An 18,200-nucleotide genomic window follows, 5' to 3' on the forward strand; every position below is an offset into this window, starting at 1 on the left:
ACACACCTGTCAGCTGTTCGTATCGGCAACTCACTTAGCATCGCTTTCCCCTCTGGAAACATCACCATTATTTCTACAGGGATTTTCAAAGGCTGTGCATTTTAACTTTATGCAATCCACTTTACTAAGGCTTAGTGATGAAACACTAAAAATCACATAATGTAGCACTTTGTATCAATGACAACCTGTTTTTATAATCCCAGCTAAATTTTTACTCACCTTCTGAAAATAAAACTTCTTTTAAATGAATATATTTATAATAATTCATAAACAGCATGAAATTTAGCTCTATTTTTAAGTAATCTAGATACCGTAAGCTTTTAGGTTAAAGAACTGATCATTAACTTACAGATATTTTAAATTTTCCAAGTCTTCAAATGCTCCACTAGGGATCCTCTTGATCTGATTATTATTGAGAAGCCTATGAAACAAGAGTCAGTAAGAATTTTAAAAAACAACAGAAAACAAACTTCAAAGTTGTGTTAAAACATTCCGACAGCCTTGGAAAAGGCCATGTAACAATTCAGTTACAGACTTGCCATCAACATTCAATGAACGCTGAATTCACAGGACAAAACACAGCTTTAGCGTTTAACCACCATGGTGGAGAAGTTGCTCTGCAATGCTGTCCGTATTCCACAGTTACCACCTTTTGATACGGTGGAGAAAAAATTCCTTCTCTCCTACGGAAGGGAGTTTGTATCTTTATCCTGCTGTCAATCTTAGGTTTTCTGTTTTAGCCAGGACTGTGGCCAGTGCTAAGGCAGTCATGGTGGGAGGGTGGTGTGGGCAGACAGACGTGCCAGGAAAGGTGGGCCCTGTGGCCCGTGCTTCATTCATGTGCACAGACAAGGGCCTGGGGTGAGAGGCCCCAGGCCCCTTGCTCTCCAGGGTCAACAGTGGACAGGTGGCCCAGGCAGTCCCATGTTCCCCATGACCCTGCCCTTACGCCACTGTGCTCAGTCCTGGTGCAGAAGGGAACCAGCTTCCACTGCACTGGGCGTGCCCTGCAGAGCCGGAGGTCTGCACAGCAACACTGGACCTGGCCCTGCCTACTCCCTGCGGGCATCATGGGACTGCCTTGAACCCTCACTTCAGTCCACTCCACACTCAGCAGCAGCACTGTCCTGCTCAACCTTGCCACGGAGGAGGTGCAGGAGCACACAGAGGTCAGCCTGACCCAGCAAGGGCAGAGTGATTCTGGAGCAAGTGACCCATATGAAGGCAGGGACAAGTTTTGCGGTCGGTCAGCATGGGTCCCAATCAACATGCAACGGCCAGGCACACAGCCATGAGACGAGAAACACAGTGGCCACAGTCCTGGCATTCACCGTCCTGGCATTCACCGTCCTGGCATTCACCGTCCTGGCATTCACTGTCCTGGCATTCAGGTGCATTTTTCAGCCTCACTTTCCTGTTCTACTTTTCCCCACCCATGCCCACTGATTGTGGACGATGAGTTCTACCCACAGGTAAATAATGTAATGATTTCTATTTTTCTATTAGTTTCCAATAGAATATTTCCACTCACAATGTGTTCAAGTTCCTCAGCCGCCTGAATGCCCCAGGTTGGATCTCTCTGATTCTGTTAAAGCGAAGATCTCTGTGAAGAAACAAGAAAGGTATTATTATGTGGAAAAAAAATCTATAAACACCGCTACACCTTTGCTGTTCTTAGTCAGTTTCAAAACAGTGACAACGCATTTAAAATATTCAACCATCCAGTTCACTCCTTAAATGAGTCTTCTTTTTCACTGAGGCTAATAAGTGTATGAATAATACACTGAGGCTAGTAACTTATCTGAATGATGGAACAACAGTCTCACACTACAGAATTTTTAAAAACAGTAATTATGGGGAGAAAAATTACATAAACTACCTAAACACCCTATCTTTGGTAAACCACTGGAAAATGTCATGTCGATAAGTCTTAGGATAATAAACACAGGTTAGGTGTGATGACATTCAAGGAGAGAGTCGCACCACCTGTGGAACTGAGCAAACACCTTAGAGTTTACTCCAGTGATTTCATGAGCTGGAATTAGGCTGTTCCTTAGTCAATGACCTCAATTACCTTCATGAGATTTAAACTGAATGTCTCAAAACCACGCCAGTGAATTCAGCTAACTGGGAAAATAGGCTTTCTCACATATGGGTTTTACCCTAATGGTTCCAAACAGGTATTTTCATTAAATTAAACTTCCACTGTTATTTATTTATATTTATTTATATTTCGGGGGTGGAGAGAGGATCCGAATAGCCCATGAGAGACCAGAGAGCACACCAGAATCGACACAGACTGAATCTGGTGCTGGAAGGAGAAATACTTTGATTCCTGATGATCTGATGCTCAGGCAGAGCAAGCTGGGAGGCCCCGACCACGGAGGCCACTGGCCACGGGCAGCAGCATCAGGCAGAGCAAGCTGGGAGGCCCCGACCACGGAGGCCACTGGCCACGGGCAGCACAGGCAGTCAGGTCACAGGCCTGAAGGCAGCGACGGGAAGTGCAGACATGCAGAGGCGTCCGCTCTACCCTTGTAGACTGCCCATCCCAGCTTGAATTAAAACTATTAAATTGAACAAGTATAGAAACCACTGAAAAATAAACAGAAAGACCAATTTCTTTATCAAATACTCAGGAAAATTAAAATTCCTTACGCATAGGTCCAGTCCCTTTTCATATCGTCCAGCAGGGATTGGTACGGGTTGAACTGTGTCTCCCGAAATCCACTGGGCTCACCCCCAGGGCCTCAGACGTGACTATGTTTGGTCATTAGGGTATCATAGGTAAGGTCAGGGCATTAGGGTATCATAACAGAAAATATTTATGACCTTCTAAGGAATCTGATTACCCTACACCAATCACTGTCAGTAGTTTGCAGAACTAGTTTATGTTCTACAAACTAAGTTCTAGTTTACGGTTCCACAAGATACTTCGAAAAAACTATCTGTGTCACTGACAGTAACAGCGTCCAGCCTAGAGGTCAGCGAATTAAATGTGTCCCTCCCAGGGCCGCCCCATGCTGTGGGTCAAGTTCTCCTGGAGGAGAAGGGGAAGGCGGCTCCCCTCTAACCATCCGGCTCTCCTGGGCATCATTCCACACTGCGCCCTCGCACCCGGGTTCGCTTTCCTCAGTGATAGCCACTGTCCACCAACAGTCTCCTCACACGCACCCTCCCCTTGCACTGCCATGCTCCTTTTTAAACAGATGAGATTTTAATTTACATTCATACTCAGAATACCACTAGTGGCTCCACGTACTGTCCACATAGGAGCTGCTGAAAGTCAGAGGTACCGAAACTGGGAGGTGTTGCTGGAGGAAGACACGGGAGGGGAAAGCAGTCATCCAGGATGCTCACTCATTCAGTACAGAAAACACAGATCAAGTACAGATTAGGAGAGAATTCTGACCAGCTACAATTTCGGGATAAACAAATGATTGCAAAGAAGCTCCTGTACCTGAGACACAGCAAGCTGAGGGGCTTCCCAGCATGTGAACAGGTAAGAAAGGCTGTCCTGGAAGGCTGAGCCACGCATCACGGCTTAGAGCAGAAATCAACCCCAACCACATCTAATCCAGAAACCAAGCTGCTCGTCCAGAGCAGAGGATAGAGTGAGCCCCACTTGTTCTGGCTCCTCATTCCCCACGGGAACCCACGCTCAAGGCACAGAGGAGGCAGCGGCAACAGCGTGGAAGCTGGAAAGATGTGGACTTGGCTCCTGGAGCCTGGAAGATGGCAGGAAGAGCTGCAAAACCACCCTCCCGACGACATGCAGGCCTTTCCCCAGATCTGAAGTCGGTGCCACCAGAAACCTCTAGAGTGACGGACAGAGAGGTGCTGTCCCACACACAAGGCCCTGTGCCCTGGGTCTGAGTGACGGACAGAGAGGTGCTGTCCCACACACAAGGCCCTGTGCCCTGGGTCTGAGTGACGGACAGAGAGGTGCTGTCCCACACACAAGGCCCTGTGCCCTGGGTCTGAGCGCCTGAGAGGTGGCCAGTGTTGAGTAAAAGTGCAAAACTCACACTGAACCTCAAGGACTTCCTACAAACAAATAGAACATAAATACATCTTCATCAATAAAAGTTTATATTGAGTGCATGCTGAAACATGTACAAGTCTGGCATGCAGAGTTAAATAACGCATTTTTAAAATTAACTGTTTCTAATTTTTTCAGGAAGTGACCAGAAAATGTTAAATTACATAGGTAGTTCTCACCATATTTCTGTGGGATGGCACTGGTCGAGGTTAAGGGGACCATTTCACAACCTGCTCACAAGCAGTTAGACCTCCCACCACGTTCTTAGGCAGACCACTAAAAAAGACTTCTACTATGAAGAGGGTAAAACAGAGAGTCCCCTTTACTGCAAAGGGGGTTATCTTAGGCGACAAAGTGAAACAATAAAAAAAAAAACCACACTGAAATTCTAGAACTGAAAAATATGATAGCTGAAATGAAAAGCTCATTGGATGGACTTAACATATTGAATACTGCAGAGGGGAGAGGACTTGGGAGCTACTCAACATTAGAAATGATCTAATCTGAGGAACAGGATGAAAAAACACTCATACACCAATATTTATACACGCACATATTCATCTGCATGTGTGTGTGTTTACATTTTCTGTCTGATACCACAGCACATGAAAGGAGCTAGAAAGATTTGTCACCAAACAGGAGCGTGTGTTTGGGTGGGATGATTTACAACACAGCTACATCTGCACACGTTACAGGAGGGGACTTGGAGCTGCCTCAGAAACCCTCCTGTTCCAGAGCAACAGAAAGGGCACAGGGTCCAGGTTGTTGTGGCTCCATCCCCGAGAGACAAGCTCAGGGCATGAAGACACCACAGACACAGGAAGCCAATGTTTGTTTCAAATATGAACCCCAACTTTGAGGTCATGAAGACAAATGCAAGGGCTGATTTTTGCCTGAATATTTCTCACTTGCAAGATTCTAGAAAGGTCAGGAGGGATCTGCCCTCCACAGAGCAGCCAGGATTCCGCTAAGCACTGTTTCATGGCACAAGTGCTTGGGAGCCTGTTACAAAAGCAAATTCTGGGCCCCACCCCCAATCTCCAGAATCAGGAACTCCGGGAGTGGGTCCCAGTAATGTGGGTTCTAATAAGATTTCCAGGCGATTCTAAGTAAGGTAGAGTTTGGAAGTCATTGTTCTTCAGGAATGCTGAAGACATAATGCAAATACACACTATGTATATTTTTAAGTGTGCGTGTGAGTAGATATAGGAAAAGCATTTGCACACGCATGCAAACACATAAACACTAGTAGCAGGCATTTGCTCGTTTCCTCTGCATTTCTTCCACGTCTGATCCTTAACTTACTGGTCATCATTGACATAAAGCTTACAATAAATGTAAAGCTAAACTCTCCAATTAAAAAGTGCTTAAATTGGCCGGGTGCGGTGGCTCAAGCCTGTAATCCCAGCACTTTGGGAGGCCGAGGCGGGTGGATCACAAGGTCAGGAGATCGAGACTATCCTGGCTAACATGGTGAAACCCCGTCTCTACTAAAAATACAAAAAACTAGCCGGGCGCGGTAGCGGGCGCCTGTAATCCCAGCTACTTGGGAGGCTGAGGCGGGAGAATGGCGTGAACCCGGGGGGCGGAGCTTGCAGTGAGCCGAGATCACGCCACTGCACTCCAGCCTGGGAGCACAGCGAGACTCTGTCTCAAAAAAAAAAAAAAAAAAAAAGTGCTTAAATTTAAGTGCCACATATAAGTGCTCCCCATTTTACAACTTTTAAAATAACCTTTGCACATGTCTGGGCAGAATAAGACTATGGGGAGGCATCTGATCCCTGCATTATGCACCTACATATGACTACACAACTTGACAAACAGAATTATTATTGTAACAATCATAATAAATAGTTCCACAAATAATCCTAACTGGAGGAAAAAAACTTGCCCAAACTTTGAAGATTTAAAGAGCACTTCAACAAGTCTTCCTGGGCTCTTCCCTGGGGCTTTGTGCTCCCACCCGGTCCTCCTGCAGTAATGTCTCCCGAAGGGGCTGCGGGGGCTGGAGAGGGACCCTAGGCAAATGTGGTCGCATGGCCCTAGCTGTGTGCCACATGCCAACAGGCAGACCACTGGGTCACCTGCCCTCCGCAGCCGCAGGATAACTTCTGCCAACAAGCAAGGGGCTCTGGCACTCCCTCCATGAAGTAAGTTGGCATGATGAGCATAGAGACAGATTCTAGAAAGTTCCGGGAAACTGTAAGTGGCATGATTACTAAAGCAAGCGGAACACAGATGAACACTGAGGGCTAACATCAGACAGAGCATCCATGAACTCTTGCTGAAGCCAAGGCCAAAGCCCCAGGAGATTGTGATTAAAAATGCCACACCCCTGCCTGGGTAAGCACGAGGGGTACATCCCTTCTAAAGCCTGGGGCCCTAAACCATAAAGCGCCAATGACAGTAAGCAGCAGTGAACAAGGTCACAGAAGGATGAAGAGCTTATGTGTGAAAAGTCCTTCATAAACAGCAAACCTCTGTAAATATCCATCGTGAACACCCCCTGCAATTCCAGTAGGTCTTGTCAGCTCGTTCACTGAGCACACGAAGCACGCATCTGGGGCAACCTCTGAGCTAGGCAGCAGCACCTGCGCTTGGAGAAGATCAGTGTGTACAGGGAACCCTCGAGAGCTCTCAGAAATGACCACGGTAGTAGGGCAAGGTCACCCCCTACTTCAGAGTGACAAAGGCACATCCTGAGGAAATGGCTAAGCACACTAAGGCAGAGCACATGAAGGTGGCTGACTGAGGGAAGGGAGGAGAGAATGAGATCCAGGTTAGAAGAAATCCCTTTTCTGGACAAACCGGAATTTAGAAACTAAGAAAGATCAGGTAATTTGCCTAAAGTCAGTCAGTCTGTAAGTGGCAGAACTAGAAATGCAATTAGAGTCAGCGCAGGGCTCTTTTCTCAGCATTAAAACTGCTCTCACTGAAGGCATTTCAAGAGGTTAATCCTCCCAGGTAGAGTCCACCAGACTCTGCCACTTACATTCAAGAGTTCTCCCAAGTGTTAGAGCAGAGCCGCTGCCTCTGACCTACTTAGGGAATGTGGACGCCAACACAAGCCCTCTCAAGTTTAAAGAGAAGCCTGCAATAACTATTAAGCATGAACTATGAATTTTTCAATTTAGAGTCTCAAAAACAGAACACAGATTCATTTACATTTTACATTTAAAAAGCAAGTGAAGTTCAAATCAAGGAGTTTTAGGGTAGTTTTTGTGTTTCCTTTTGTTTTGTTGTTAATGTTTCCATTATTCTCAAATCTTAATGTATAAAAATCCTACCAGGAAAAAAAAAATGTTGAGAATTTTAGTGTTTGGAATGAAACATCAAAGTACAGGTTTACACTCAATATCAAAATCACAAGTCACTGCAGAACCACAGAATAGTTGAAGGTTAGAACTAAAAGGGAGCTTGGAGATCCAAGTTTTAATCTGATACCCTCCAGGGATTTTTGTCATTAGATTCCCTTTCACAGTAAACTAAAATGCACAGAACGCTCGGAAATGCTTCATTGAATCATGGCAAAGTTATGAATTCTAAAAAGCAGTCATTAAAGATCGTTTTATACAGTTTATTCTATTACAATACCTTCCATAATACTGATTTTTAAAATAAAACAATCTTGACTTTTCCCATATGCAAGTCTCAGATGTGTTTGAATCCATTTTTAAATATAAAATATTAAGAATTTGGCCGGGTGTGGTGATGGCTCACGCCTGTAATCCTAGCACTTTGGGAAGTCGAGGCCAGCGGATCACCTGAGGTCAACAGTTCAAGACCAGCCTGGCCAACATGGTGAAACTCCGTCTCTACTAAAAATACAAAAAATGAGCCAGGCGTGGTGGTGTGCACTTGTAATCCCAGCAACTCGGGAGGCTGAGGTGGGAGAATCGCTTGAGCCTGGCAAGTGGAGGTTGCAGTGAGCCGAGATTGCACCATTGCACTCCAGCCTGGGCAACAAGAGCAAAACTCCATCTCACCAAAAAACAGCAACAACAACATAAATAAGAGTTTGCCAATTTGCCAACAAATTCAAAGTTACACACTATATTGTTCAGTTTGAAAACCAAAATTATCTCAATTATGGAATGAAAATTGACTCATGTCAGGGCATCAAAATTTAAGAAGTTACTTTCGGCCGGGCGCGGTGGCTCAAGCCTGTAATCCCAGCACTTTGGGAGGCCGAGACGGGCGGATCACGAGGTCAGGAGATCGAGAGACCATCCCGGCTAACACGGTGAAACCCCGTCTCTACTAAAAAATACAAAAAAACTAGCCGGGCGAGGTGGCGGGCGCCTGTAGTCCCAGCTACTCGGGAGGCTGAGGCAGGAGAATGGCGTAAACCTGGGAGGCGGAGCTTGCAGTGAGCTGAGATGCACTCCAGCCTGGGTGACAGAGCAAGACTCCGTCTCAAAAAAAAAAAAAAAAAGAAGTTACTTTCATGATGTGGCGATGAGAACTCTTGCCTTTTGTTCTTTCTTGTGCTAGTCGTGTAATATAGGCCTGTTTCTAACTAACAAGAGCCAGGAGTTACCTGCAAATATTCCCCACAAACTATGTATTTCAGAGGTGAATTGTCTTTATTCTCAATATTTTTTTATTGTGACTTTATCATTATTGTCTACATTTTTATTTTTATTTATTTTTTTAACACAGAGTCTCACTCTGTTGCCCACGCTGGAGTGCAGTGGTGTGATCTCAGGTCACTGCAACCTCCGCCTCCCAGGTTCAAGTGATTCTCCTGCCTCAGCCTCCCAAGTAGCTGGGATTACAGGCACGTGCCACTGCACCTGGCTAATTTTTGTATTTTTAGTAGAGACAGGATTTCGCCTTGTTGGCCAAGCTGGTCTCAAACTCCTGACCTCAGGTGATCCACCACCTCAGCCCCCCAAAGTGCTGGGATTACAGGCATAAGCCACCATACCCGGCCATTGTCTGGATTTTTTTTTTAAGTATTTTGTGCGTCTTAACATGTTACCTAAGATTTTTGATCACATTTGGATCACAATGTTAAAAATCATCTTGAAGCTAATGGCAGAAGTATCTTCATTTTAAGCTCCTCATTAAGGCACAGGATTTCAACACGAATGTGTCGTCCTGAAGTAAATCACAGTGATGACATTGTGGTTCTTTGTCATTCGTGTTGCTCAGCAGTGAGAACACACAGGACACAGCAATACAAGCAAGGCCAGGCACTGTGGGAGGCCGAGGTGGGTGGATCACTTGAGGTCAGGAGTTAGGGACCAGCTTGGTCAACATGGTAAACCCTGTCTCTATTAAAAATATGAAAAATTAGCTGGGCGTGGTGGCGCACGCCTGTAATCCCAGTTACTCAGGAGGCTGAGGTGGGAGAATCGCTTGAACCTGGGAGGCAGAGGTTGCAGTGAGCTGAGATCGAGCCACTACACTCCAGCCTGGGCGACACAGCGAGACTGTCTCAACAACAACAAAAAACCAATACAACCCAAAGGCTCTTAGACTGCTGCTTCAGAAGAGCAAATATGCAAAGCGCTTTACTGATTTTAAAGGTCGGAATTATAACCGATGCCCCACGCCCTCTCCCAGGATGAATACAGGACAGAAGCCCCCACCTCAGCCCCGCTGGGAAAGGTGGGAGGCTGAGTCCTACCTCCCCATCCCAGTCTCGCTGCAAGTGGGAGGCTGGGGGAGTTTGAAAAGCCGCATCCCAAAGCCAGGCCATGTGGTTTTCCATGAACATTTGCCTGACCTAAAATCGCTTCAGTGCCTCGTACTAAGGACTGCCTTTCGTCACTGAAGGAACACCCAGGGCTTGCGTCCTCGGGGTTACAGATGGCACTGCTTTACCACGGGGCTGAGTAAATCCATGCACTTGGGCTGCATGTCAGGAAGTCTCATGGGGCCCACCGAAGTCTGTGAAGGATTAGGACTTCGTAATGTACTCGCTTCTCTACTTAACAGATGCGACCTGAGCCACCCGAGCAGGTGGCCACAGTGACATGAAGGGCACGGACGAGTTTCAAGCCTGCACTCCGGCAGTCGTAGGAGAAATGGGCGCCCAGAGTGGAGGGCAAGGGTGTATTTTGGAGGAAGCGTAGATAGGACCACTGAGGTGGGCCGCGTGGTGTGAGCGAAGCCTCAGGATGCCCCTTACCCTGTGGGTGAACGGGAGCCCCAAAGAGAAGCAGGCTCAAGGTAGGGGGATGGGGTGGAAGGTGCGGGATGGGGCGGGGGGGGCGGGATGGGGGCGGGGGGGCGGGGTGGGGGGGGGGGGGGGGGGGGGGGCCGGGGGGGGGGGGAGGGGGGGGGGGCGTCCAGCTGCCTGGGTCCAGCGCTAGTGCTCATGGCTCCCTGAGCCCCCATGGCTACAGACTGAACGTTCACGCCCCCTCAGATTTGTGCTGAGACCTAACCCCCAAGGGATGGTGTTGGGAGGTGGGGCCTCTGGGAGGTGACGAGGCTTTGATGGTGGTGCCCCCAGGGTGGGGCACCTGCCCTTATGAAAAGACCCTGAGAGCAGCCTTGTCCTGTCCACGATGTGAGAAGACACGAGGAGAAGGTCCCTTCTCCGAACCCGGATGGCCCTCAGCAGACACCCAGTTGGCTGGTGCTTGATCCTAGACTTCCAGCCTCCAGAGCTGCAGGGGTGAACTGGTACCCGCTGCTGTGTTTATAGACTGCCCCACCCATGGCTCCTCAGAGAGGCCTGAACAGAGCTAAGACATAAGACACCCACTAATACCATTAATGAGATCAAATTACGTTAGTCAGGACTTGCCTGCCCCTCAGCTAAAGAAACCTGGCCTCAATCCTTTGGCTGTGAGGGTCATTTCTTGGGGGATCCTGGAGTATCGCAAATACCTGAAGGCAGAAGGAGTAGAGGAGGCTTGGGTGGAGTGAAGATCTATCTCGGCTTCCAGGCAACGAGAAGTGGGGGCCTGCTCATCCTCTCCCCCTGCCCTTCCTCCACAGGTGACACCCCCACCCCCGGCACAGGGTCCCCTGTCACCGAGGCTTCCTCCAGGACACAGGGAACAGACTCGGCCTGGAGCAGGCCCTACCAGGGCTGCATGGACAGAACCAGGAGCTGCTCCGAGAGAGAAGGGGAGACAGAGCCTGACTCTCCTGCGGGTCACAGATGCCACCCCAGTGATATGTGTGAACCCCAAATATCTGAGACAGGTCTCAGCCAATTTAGAAAGCTTATTTTGCCAAGGTCAAGAACATGCCCATGACACAGCCTCAGGAGGTCCTGACGACAAATGTCCAATGTCTTCAGGGCACACCTTGTTTTTTGTTTTTTTGAGACAGTCTTGCTCTGTCACCCAGGCTGGAGTCCACTGGCATCATCTTGGTTCACTGCAACTTCTGTCTCCCAGGTTCAAACAATTCTCCTGCCTTAGCTGAGGGAAGAGAGAGACCCTCTCATATTGTTTTATACTGTTTTATACTCAGAAAAGGAAAGAGAAGCGAAACTAAAGGCAGGTAGCCCGGCGCCTAGGAACCAGACCCGAAACCAGGCCTGGGCCTGCCTGACCTAAGCCTGGTAGTTAATCGACCCCTGACCTAACCGGTTATGTTATCTATAGATTCCAGATATTGCACAGAAAAGACATTGTGAAACCTCCCGGTCTGCTCTGTTTCACTCTGACCACCGGTGCATGCAGCCCGTCACGTACCCCCTCCTTGCTCAGTCGATCACAATCCTCTCACACAGACCCCCTTAGAATTGTCAGCCCCTAAAAGTGACAGGAATTGCTCACTTGGGGAGCTCGGCTCTTGAGACAGGAGTCTTGCCCGATGCTCCCGGCCAAATAAACCACTTCCTTCTTTAACTTGGTGTCTGAGGAGCTTTGTCTACGGCTCGTCCTGCTACACAGCCTCCCGAGTAGCTGGGATTACAGGTGCCCGCCACCACGCCCGGCTAATTTTTTGTATTTTTAGAGACGAGGGTTCACCGAGTTGGCCAGGCTGGTCTTGAACTCCTGACCTCAGGTGATCCACGTGCCTCGGACTCCTAAAGTGATTGGTTTTATACATTTTAGGGAGGCATGAGACCCCAATCAATATATGTAAGATGAACATTGGTTCGGTCTAGAAAGGCTGAACAACTCCAGGTGAAGGGGAGGCAACTCCAAGAGGGAGGGAGCTCCTAGGTCACAGGCAGGTAAGAGACCAACGGTTGCACTGTCCTGAGTTTCTGACCATCTTTTCCAAAGAAGGCAATCAGATATGCGTGTCCCAGTGAGCAAAGGGTGGCTTTGAATACAATGGGAGGCAGGTTTGGTTTGCCTTTAGCAGTTCCCAGCTTGACTCTTCCCTTTAACTTAGCGATTTGGGGGATCCCAAGACTTACTTTCTTTTCATACAGTCTTGGGAATCAACCATTATCACATTATATTAATAAAAGCAGACAATGCATTATCCATTGGTGTATTCTGAGGATGTAACGAGAGAATGCACACAGGAGCTAGTTGGTAACCAACTAAAAATTAACTGAAGTTACAGAAAAAAGACAACAGGGCAAGACAGAACGGCTCAGTTTATTCCCAAACCCACATGACCCACTAAAGACACTCCCTCCATGAAGGCTGGGGTTGGGAGGGGCGAGTGTAGGAGGCAGCCATGTGCCACTCCCCATGAGCCCAGATGCAGGGTGCAGCTGCCCACGACCTGGGATGCAGGGTGCAGGGTGCGGCTGCCCACGACCTGGGACGCAGGGTGCAGGGTGCCGCTGCCCAAGGCCTGGGACGCAGGGCGCAAGGTGCGGCTCCCCACGGCCTGGGACGCATGGTGCAGGGTGCGGCTGCCCACGGCCTGGGACGCAGGGTGCAGGGTGCGGCTCCCCACGGCCTGGGACGCAGCGTGCAGGGTGTAACTCCCCACGGCCTGGGACACAGGATGCAGGGTGCGGCTCCCCACGGCCTGGGACGCAGGGTGCACGGTGCAACTGCCTACAGCCTGTGACACAGTGTGCAGGGTGTAACTCCCCACGGCCTGGGATGCAGGGTGCAGGGTGCAGCTCCCCATGGCCTGGGATGCAGGGTGCAGGGTGCAGGGTGCAGCTGCCCACGGCCTGGGACGCAGGCTGCAGGGTGTAACTCCCCACGGCCTGGGATGCAGGATGTGGCTGCCTGGGATGCAGGGTGTTGCTGCCCACGGCCTGGGACGCGTGGAGTGTCACCAGCCCTTTTGGGGAGTTTCCCGTATGGAGTGTGCAGCTGCAAGGAGCAGTTCTCCATCCATTATGGTCTCACCCAGGCACTTCAGGCTCCCAGGCAGGGCTGTTTAGGCGTCCACGTGGCTTAGACACCCCTCTGAGGCTACTGTCTTCTCTGGTCCAGCTTCTTCAGGGTCTCCAGACCTCAGTCAGAGCGAGCACTTGGACCCGACTGGATGCTGGATTCAAGTTCTACCCCGTCCTCCGAATCCTGGATTCTCAAACCCAGAGACCGTCCCAGCGTCTCCGACCTTCAGTGAGTTAGGAGCTCCTGGGTTATTCTACACAACTGGGAGCTGGTCTGTCCAGCACCGAAAGATCTATCCGGGAAGCTGGGGCTTCCCTGTCCCACTGGCTGCCTGGTATTCACTGGGTCACAGTCCTGCCTCCATGTCATATCAAGTCCTCCAGGGAGCAAGTGCAGTAACAGCTGCTTAAATCACAACTGCAAGTCACAGAATTTACATCCCGCTGGCATTGTCAGAAGCCAATCAGCTCTGAGCCATCACCTCCCCCACTAATAATACAGCCTGAGACCACAATGCAGTACTCACCAATTAGCTCTAAACATCACCTCTCCACTAATAATACAGCCTGAGACCGCACTGCAGTGCTCACCAATCAGCTCTAAACATCACCTCCCCACTGATAATACAGCCTGAGACCGCGCTGCAGTGCTCACCAATCAGCTCTAAACATCACCTCCCCACTAATAATACAGCCGAGACCACACTGCAGTACTCACCAATTAGCTCTAAACATCACCTCCTCACTAATAATACAGCCGAGACCGCACTGCAGTGCTCACCAATCAGCTCTAAACATCACCTCCCCACTGATAATACAGCCTGAGACCGCGCTGCAGTGCTCACCAATCAGCTCTAAACATCACCTCCCCACTAATAATACAGCTGAGACCACGCTGCAGTGTTCAATCAGCTCTAAACATCACCTCCCCCACTAATAATACAGCCGAGACCGCGCTGCAGTGCTCACCAATCAGCTCTAAACATCACCTCCCCACTAATAATACAGCCTGAGACCACACTGCAGTGTTCAATCAGCTCTAAACATCACCTCCCCCACTAATAATACAGCCGAGACCACGCTGCAGTGCTCACCAATCAGCTCTAAACATCACCTCCCCCACTGATAATACAGCCGAGACCACGCTGCAGTGCTCACCAATCAGCTCTAAACATCACCTCCCCACTAATAATACAGCCGAGACCGCGCTGCAGTGTTCAATCAGCTCTAAACATCACCTCCCCCACTAATAATACAGCCGAGACCGCGCTGCAGTGCTCACCAATCAGCTCTAAACATCACCTCCCCCACTGATAATACAGCCGAGACCACGCTGCAGTGTTCAATCAGCTCTAAACATCACCTCCCCACTAATAATACAGCCTGAGACCACACTGCAGTGCTCACCAATCAGCTCTAAACATCACCTCCCCACTAATAATACAGCCTGAGACCACGCTGCAGTGTTCAATCAGCTCTAAACATCACCTCCCCACTAATAATACAGCCGAGACCACGCTGCAGTGCTCACCCATCAGCTCTAAACATCATCTCCCCACTGATAATACAGCCGAGACCGCGCTGCAGCGTTCACCAATCAGCTCTAAACATCACCTCCCCACTAATAATACAGCCGAGACCACACTGCAGTGCTCACCAATCAGCTCATCAATCTCAGATGCCTCATCCATGCCTTCTGAACATCAAACTGTCAAACAGAAGTAATCAGAAAGAAATTATGATTTAACTGTGATAGGTCTGACTTTTGTGTAAATAATCAACCCACACTTTTCGCCCAAATTTTTGGAAGCACGAGGTTGCCCGGAGGTCCTCCAAAATGGAACAAAATGAATCCCTGCAGAGGGGCTATCAGCTGTCAAAGACGCAAGAACGGCGTAGAAGAGGACAAAAAAGGGGAAGACATTTCCCTGCACAAGGCAGGGAATCAACACGCTCTGGGTTCTCTGTTAAAACTTAGTGCAGAGGAGAGATTCGTACCAAGGTGCCTAAAGCTACAATCCGCAGATATCCCTCCCCTAAAACAATTCCCGTGACTCTCTAAAGCAAAGAAGAATCACCAGCGTTTAAGAGGAACCCATTTAGGATCTACCTTTTACCACACTTACGTCAACATCCTAAGGGCTAGAGAGGAACTCTTAAGACACTGGAAAGTAACACAAAGCGAGAGATGGGAAACCAAACGCAGGCGATCCTCAGCAAGCTCTTCTCCAGCTGGAACAATGAGCTTTGTCCCAGGAACAAGGCGGGAACGCCCAGGCCTGGAAGCTGCAGGATGAATGGGCTTCTCAAGTTCTCCTCCCACCTCCCCGCCAAGTAAACCCGGGAGCTGGTGTTTGCTTTGGAGCTGGCCTTGCTCGAGCTGGGATCGCGGGGCTGGGTTGGCTGTCTGCATGTGCCCTGGCGCAGGCCCAGGTCTCATCATGCACCCTCTGTCCCTGCCATTGTTCCACAATTAGTGAGGAGGGGAAACAAGCTTCTTACAACCCAGCAGGACGCTTTAGCGGACAAGGCTCCTGGATTTAACAGGTTCGCTCCTTCGTGTTCAGGCAGCTCCTCTGGTTTGGGCCTGGAGTTTGCCCCTGAGGCCCCCTGTGGATGGATGGAAGGGCTTTGCTCAATCCCACCCAAAACCAAGAACCCAGTCGGCCTCCGCCCTTCGCAGGAAGCCTCCTCCTGACTAGAATGACAAAAATCGTAAGAAGCCCAAGTGATTCTCGATCCTCCTTCAGGAACAGAGATCGGAGAGGTCCCACCCTGACCCACGACGGCAGAGGAAGGGGAGACGGGTCCCTGATGCAGTCATGCATCCAGAACCACCGACTCACCCCACAAGGAAGAAACAGTGAGAGCTCCCTGAGCTGCCCTCACCGCCAGGCCACGGTGGGACGGAACCTCCCCTCCCGGGCCTCCGAGTTGCACGGGCACTGGGCACGCCCAGTTCATAGAAACAAGGGCATCTTTTATGGTATCAATTTGGATCACCTCACTTAACTCTGTGACACACAAATCACCAAGAGCACATGGAGTCCAGTGTGCCCGACTGGGTTCATTTAGACCCTTTCTACATGTACAGGTTTTATCAAGTACAGTTTTTTTAAGAAGTCACTGATGATACAGAATCCTGGCTCCAAAACACAGTCCTGCAGCACCCTTGACCATGGTGTCACCCGATTTCACAGACAGCACGGTGACAGGCATGATCTGAGGCTGCCAGTTCACCAAGGGACAGAGCTGGTGGCCGGTCTTCCCCACGGGAGCCAGGCTCCGGTCGCTGTGCCCTGGCTCTGATCCCACCCGTGGAACCGCAAAGAACATCCCAGCCCCTGTGCTCGCCGCCCACTCGTTGGTGTTCACGGCACATCTGCAGTTCATGGGCAATGCTGACCACAGGTGCGGAGACCCATGAGCGCCGCTGTTCGGTGAGGAGGAGGCCAGGCGCCAGCAGGTGACCACAGCACCCGCTGCAGTGGAAGCCTGAGGAGGAGGCCCGGGAGTAGCTATGGCTGCAGGTCAGAGAGGGCCCCAGAGTGCGGGTGCTTGATCTGACGAGGGCAGGGTGTGCGGTGTTTGCCGAACAGACACTGTGCATGGCCCCATGGAAGACAGGGTGAGGAAAGGGCCTCTAACGGAAGCCACAGCGGGGCTGGGGTGCAGCGGGGCTGGGATGCAGCCAGAGCCAGCTCGAAGCTTCTCTTTCTTTATCTCAAACACTCTGAAGGTTCCAAAGTCAGGGCCATTGAACAAGACGCGCTCCCGACGGCACTCCCGCTCCGCACCTGCCCGGCCCTGGGAGGTGGGCGAGGCGGCTCCCATCAGTCCTTCCGCCGTCACCCACGTGATGGTGTTATCAGGAGGGGAGCCTTTGGAGATCACGCACTTTAGATGAGGTCCTCAGTACAAGCCCCATCATGACATTCGTGTCCTCGTAGGAAGGGAAAGAGACCCAGAGTGTGTTCCTCTTTTTCCGCCACGTGAAGACAGAGAGAGAAGGCACCATCTGCAGACCTGCAGGAGGCCCTCGCTAGAACCCAATCCTGCTGGCATCTTTGATCTCAGACTTCCAGCCTCCACAACTGTGAGAAAACAGATCTCTGTGATTCATGCTGCCCCATCCGTGGTATCTGTGGGGCTGCCCGATGCAAACAGCACACAGTCTCCAAGCCCTTCCCACGGCGCCGCCCAGCCCACCAGAGGAGCACAGGCAGCTGCGGAGAGAAGGACATCTGGGTTCCTCCAGCCTTGCACTATTACAAACAGCCCTGCAATGACGAGCTTCGGTACATCCCGTCTGTGATGTGTGTTAATATACTTATGAAACAGGTTCCCAGAAATGGCACTACTGTGTCAAAGGAGAAACACGCCGAAGAACAGCTGCCGTCTGCTGCCCACTTGCTAGGTGTGGACCACTTCTATCAATTCAGGTGCTGTGCAAGCCTGGAGGGCAGGAGCTCGCTCAAGTCTGACCACAGCACACGGATCTAAAGACTCAGACCCAGGCTGCTGGGGGCGCAGCGTTTCTGGGGGACAGCTGGAGACAGCAGCACACGGTGGTGGTAATAGGAGGTGAAGCCTTTGGGGGTGACACGTTAGATGAGCACCCGTTCCACCAGCATCCACTTCCCACCAGCATCCACCCTATGAGCACCCCCTCCACCAGCACCCACTCTCCACCAGCACCCCCTCCACCAGCACCCCCTCTCCACCAGCACCCCCTCCACCAGCACCCCCTCCACCAGCACCCCCTCCACCAGCACCCCCTCTCCACCGGCACCCCCTCTCCACCGGCACCCCCTCTCCACCGGCACCCCCTCTCCACCGGCACCCCCTCCACCGGCACCCCCTCCACCGGCACCCCCTCTCCACCGGCACCCCCTCCACCGGCACCCCCTCCACCGGCACCCCCTC

The 18,200-nt window shown here is 50.5% G+C and overlaps 1 protein-coding gene across 1 annotated transcript in view; it reads right to left on the bottom strand.

Annotated features, from left to right (window-relative positions):
* The window catches only part of PXDN (peroxidasin), an 85,279-nt gene that overhangs the window by 31,557 nt on the left and 35,522 nt on the right, over positions 1–18,200 (bottom strand). Inside the window, exons 2-3 of the mRNA XM_025353507.1 lie at positions 1,532–1,603; positions 350–421 (exon numbers count right to left, since the gene is read on the bottom strand). Coding sequence (XP_025209292.1) covers positions 350–421; positions 1,532–1,603 — 144 coding nt within the window. The remainder of the gene's footprint in view (positions 1–349; positions 422–1,531; positions 1,604–18,200) is intronic.

Source organism: Theropithecus gelada, chromosome 13 (assembly GCF_003255815.1).
Source record: "Theropithecus gelada isolate Dixy chromosome 13, Tgel_1.0, whole genome shotgun sequence".
In the NCBI taxonomy this organism is placed as follows: Eukaryota; Metazoa; Chordata; class Mammalia; order Primates; family Cercopithecidae; genus Theropithecus; species Theropithecus gelada.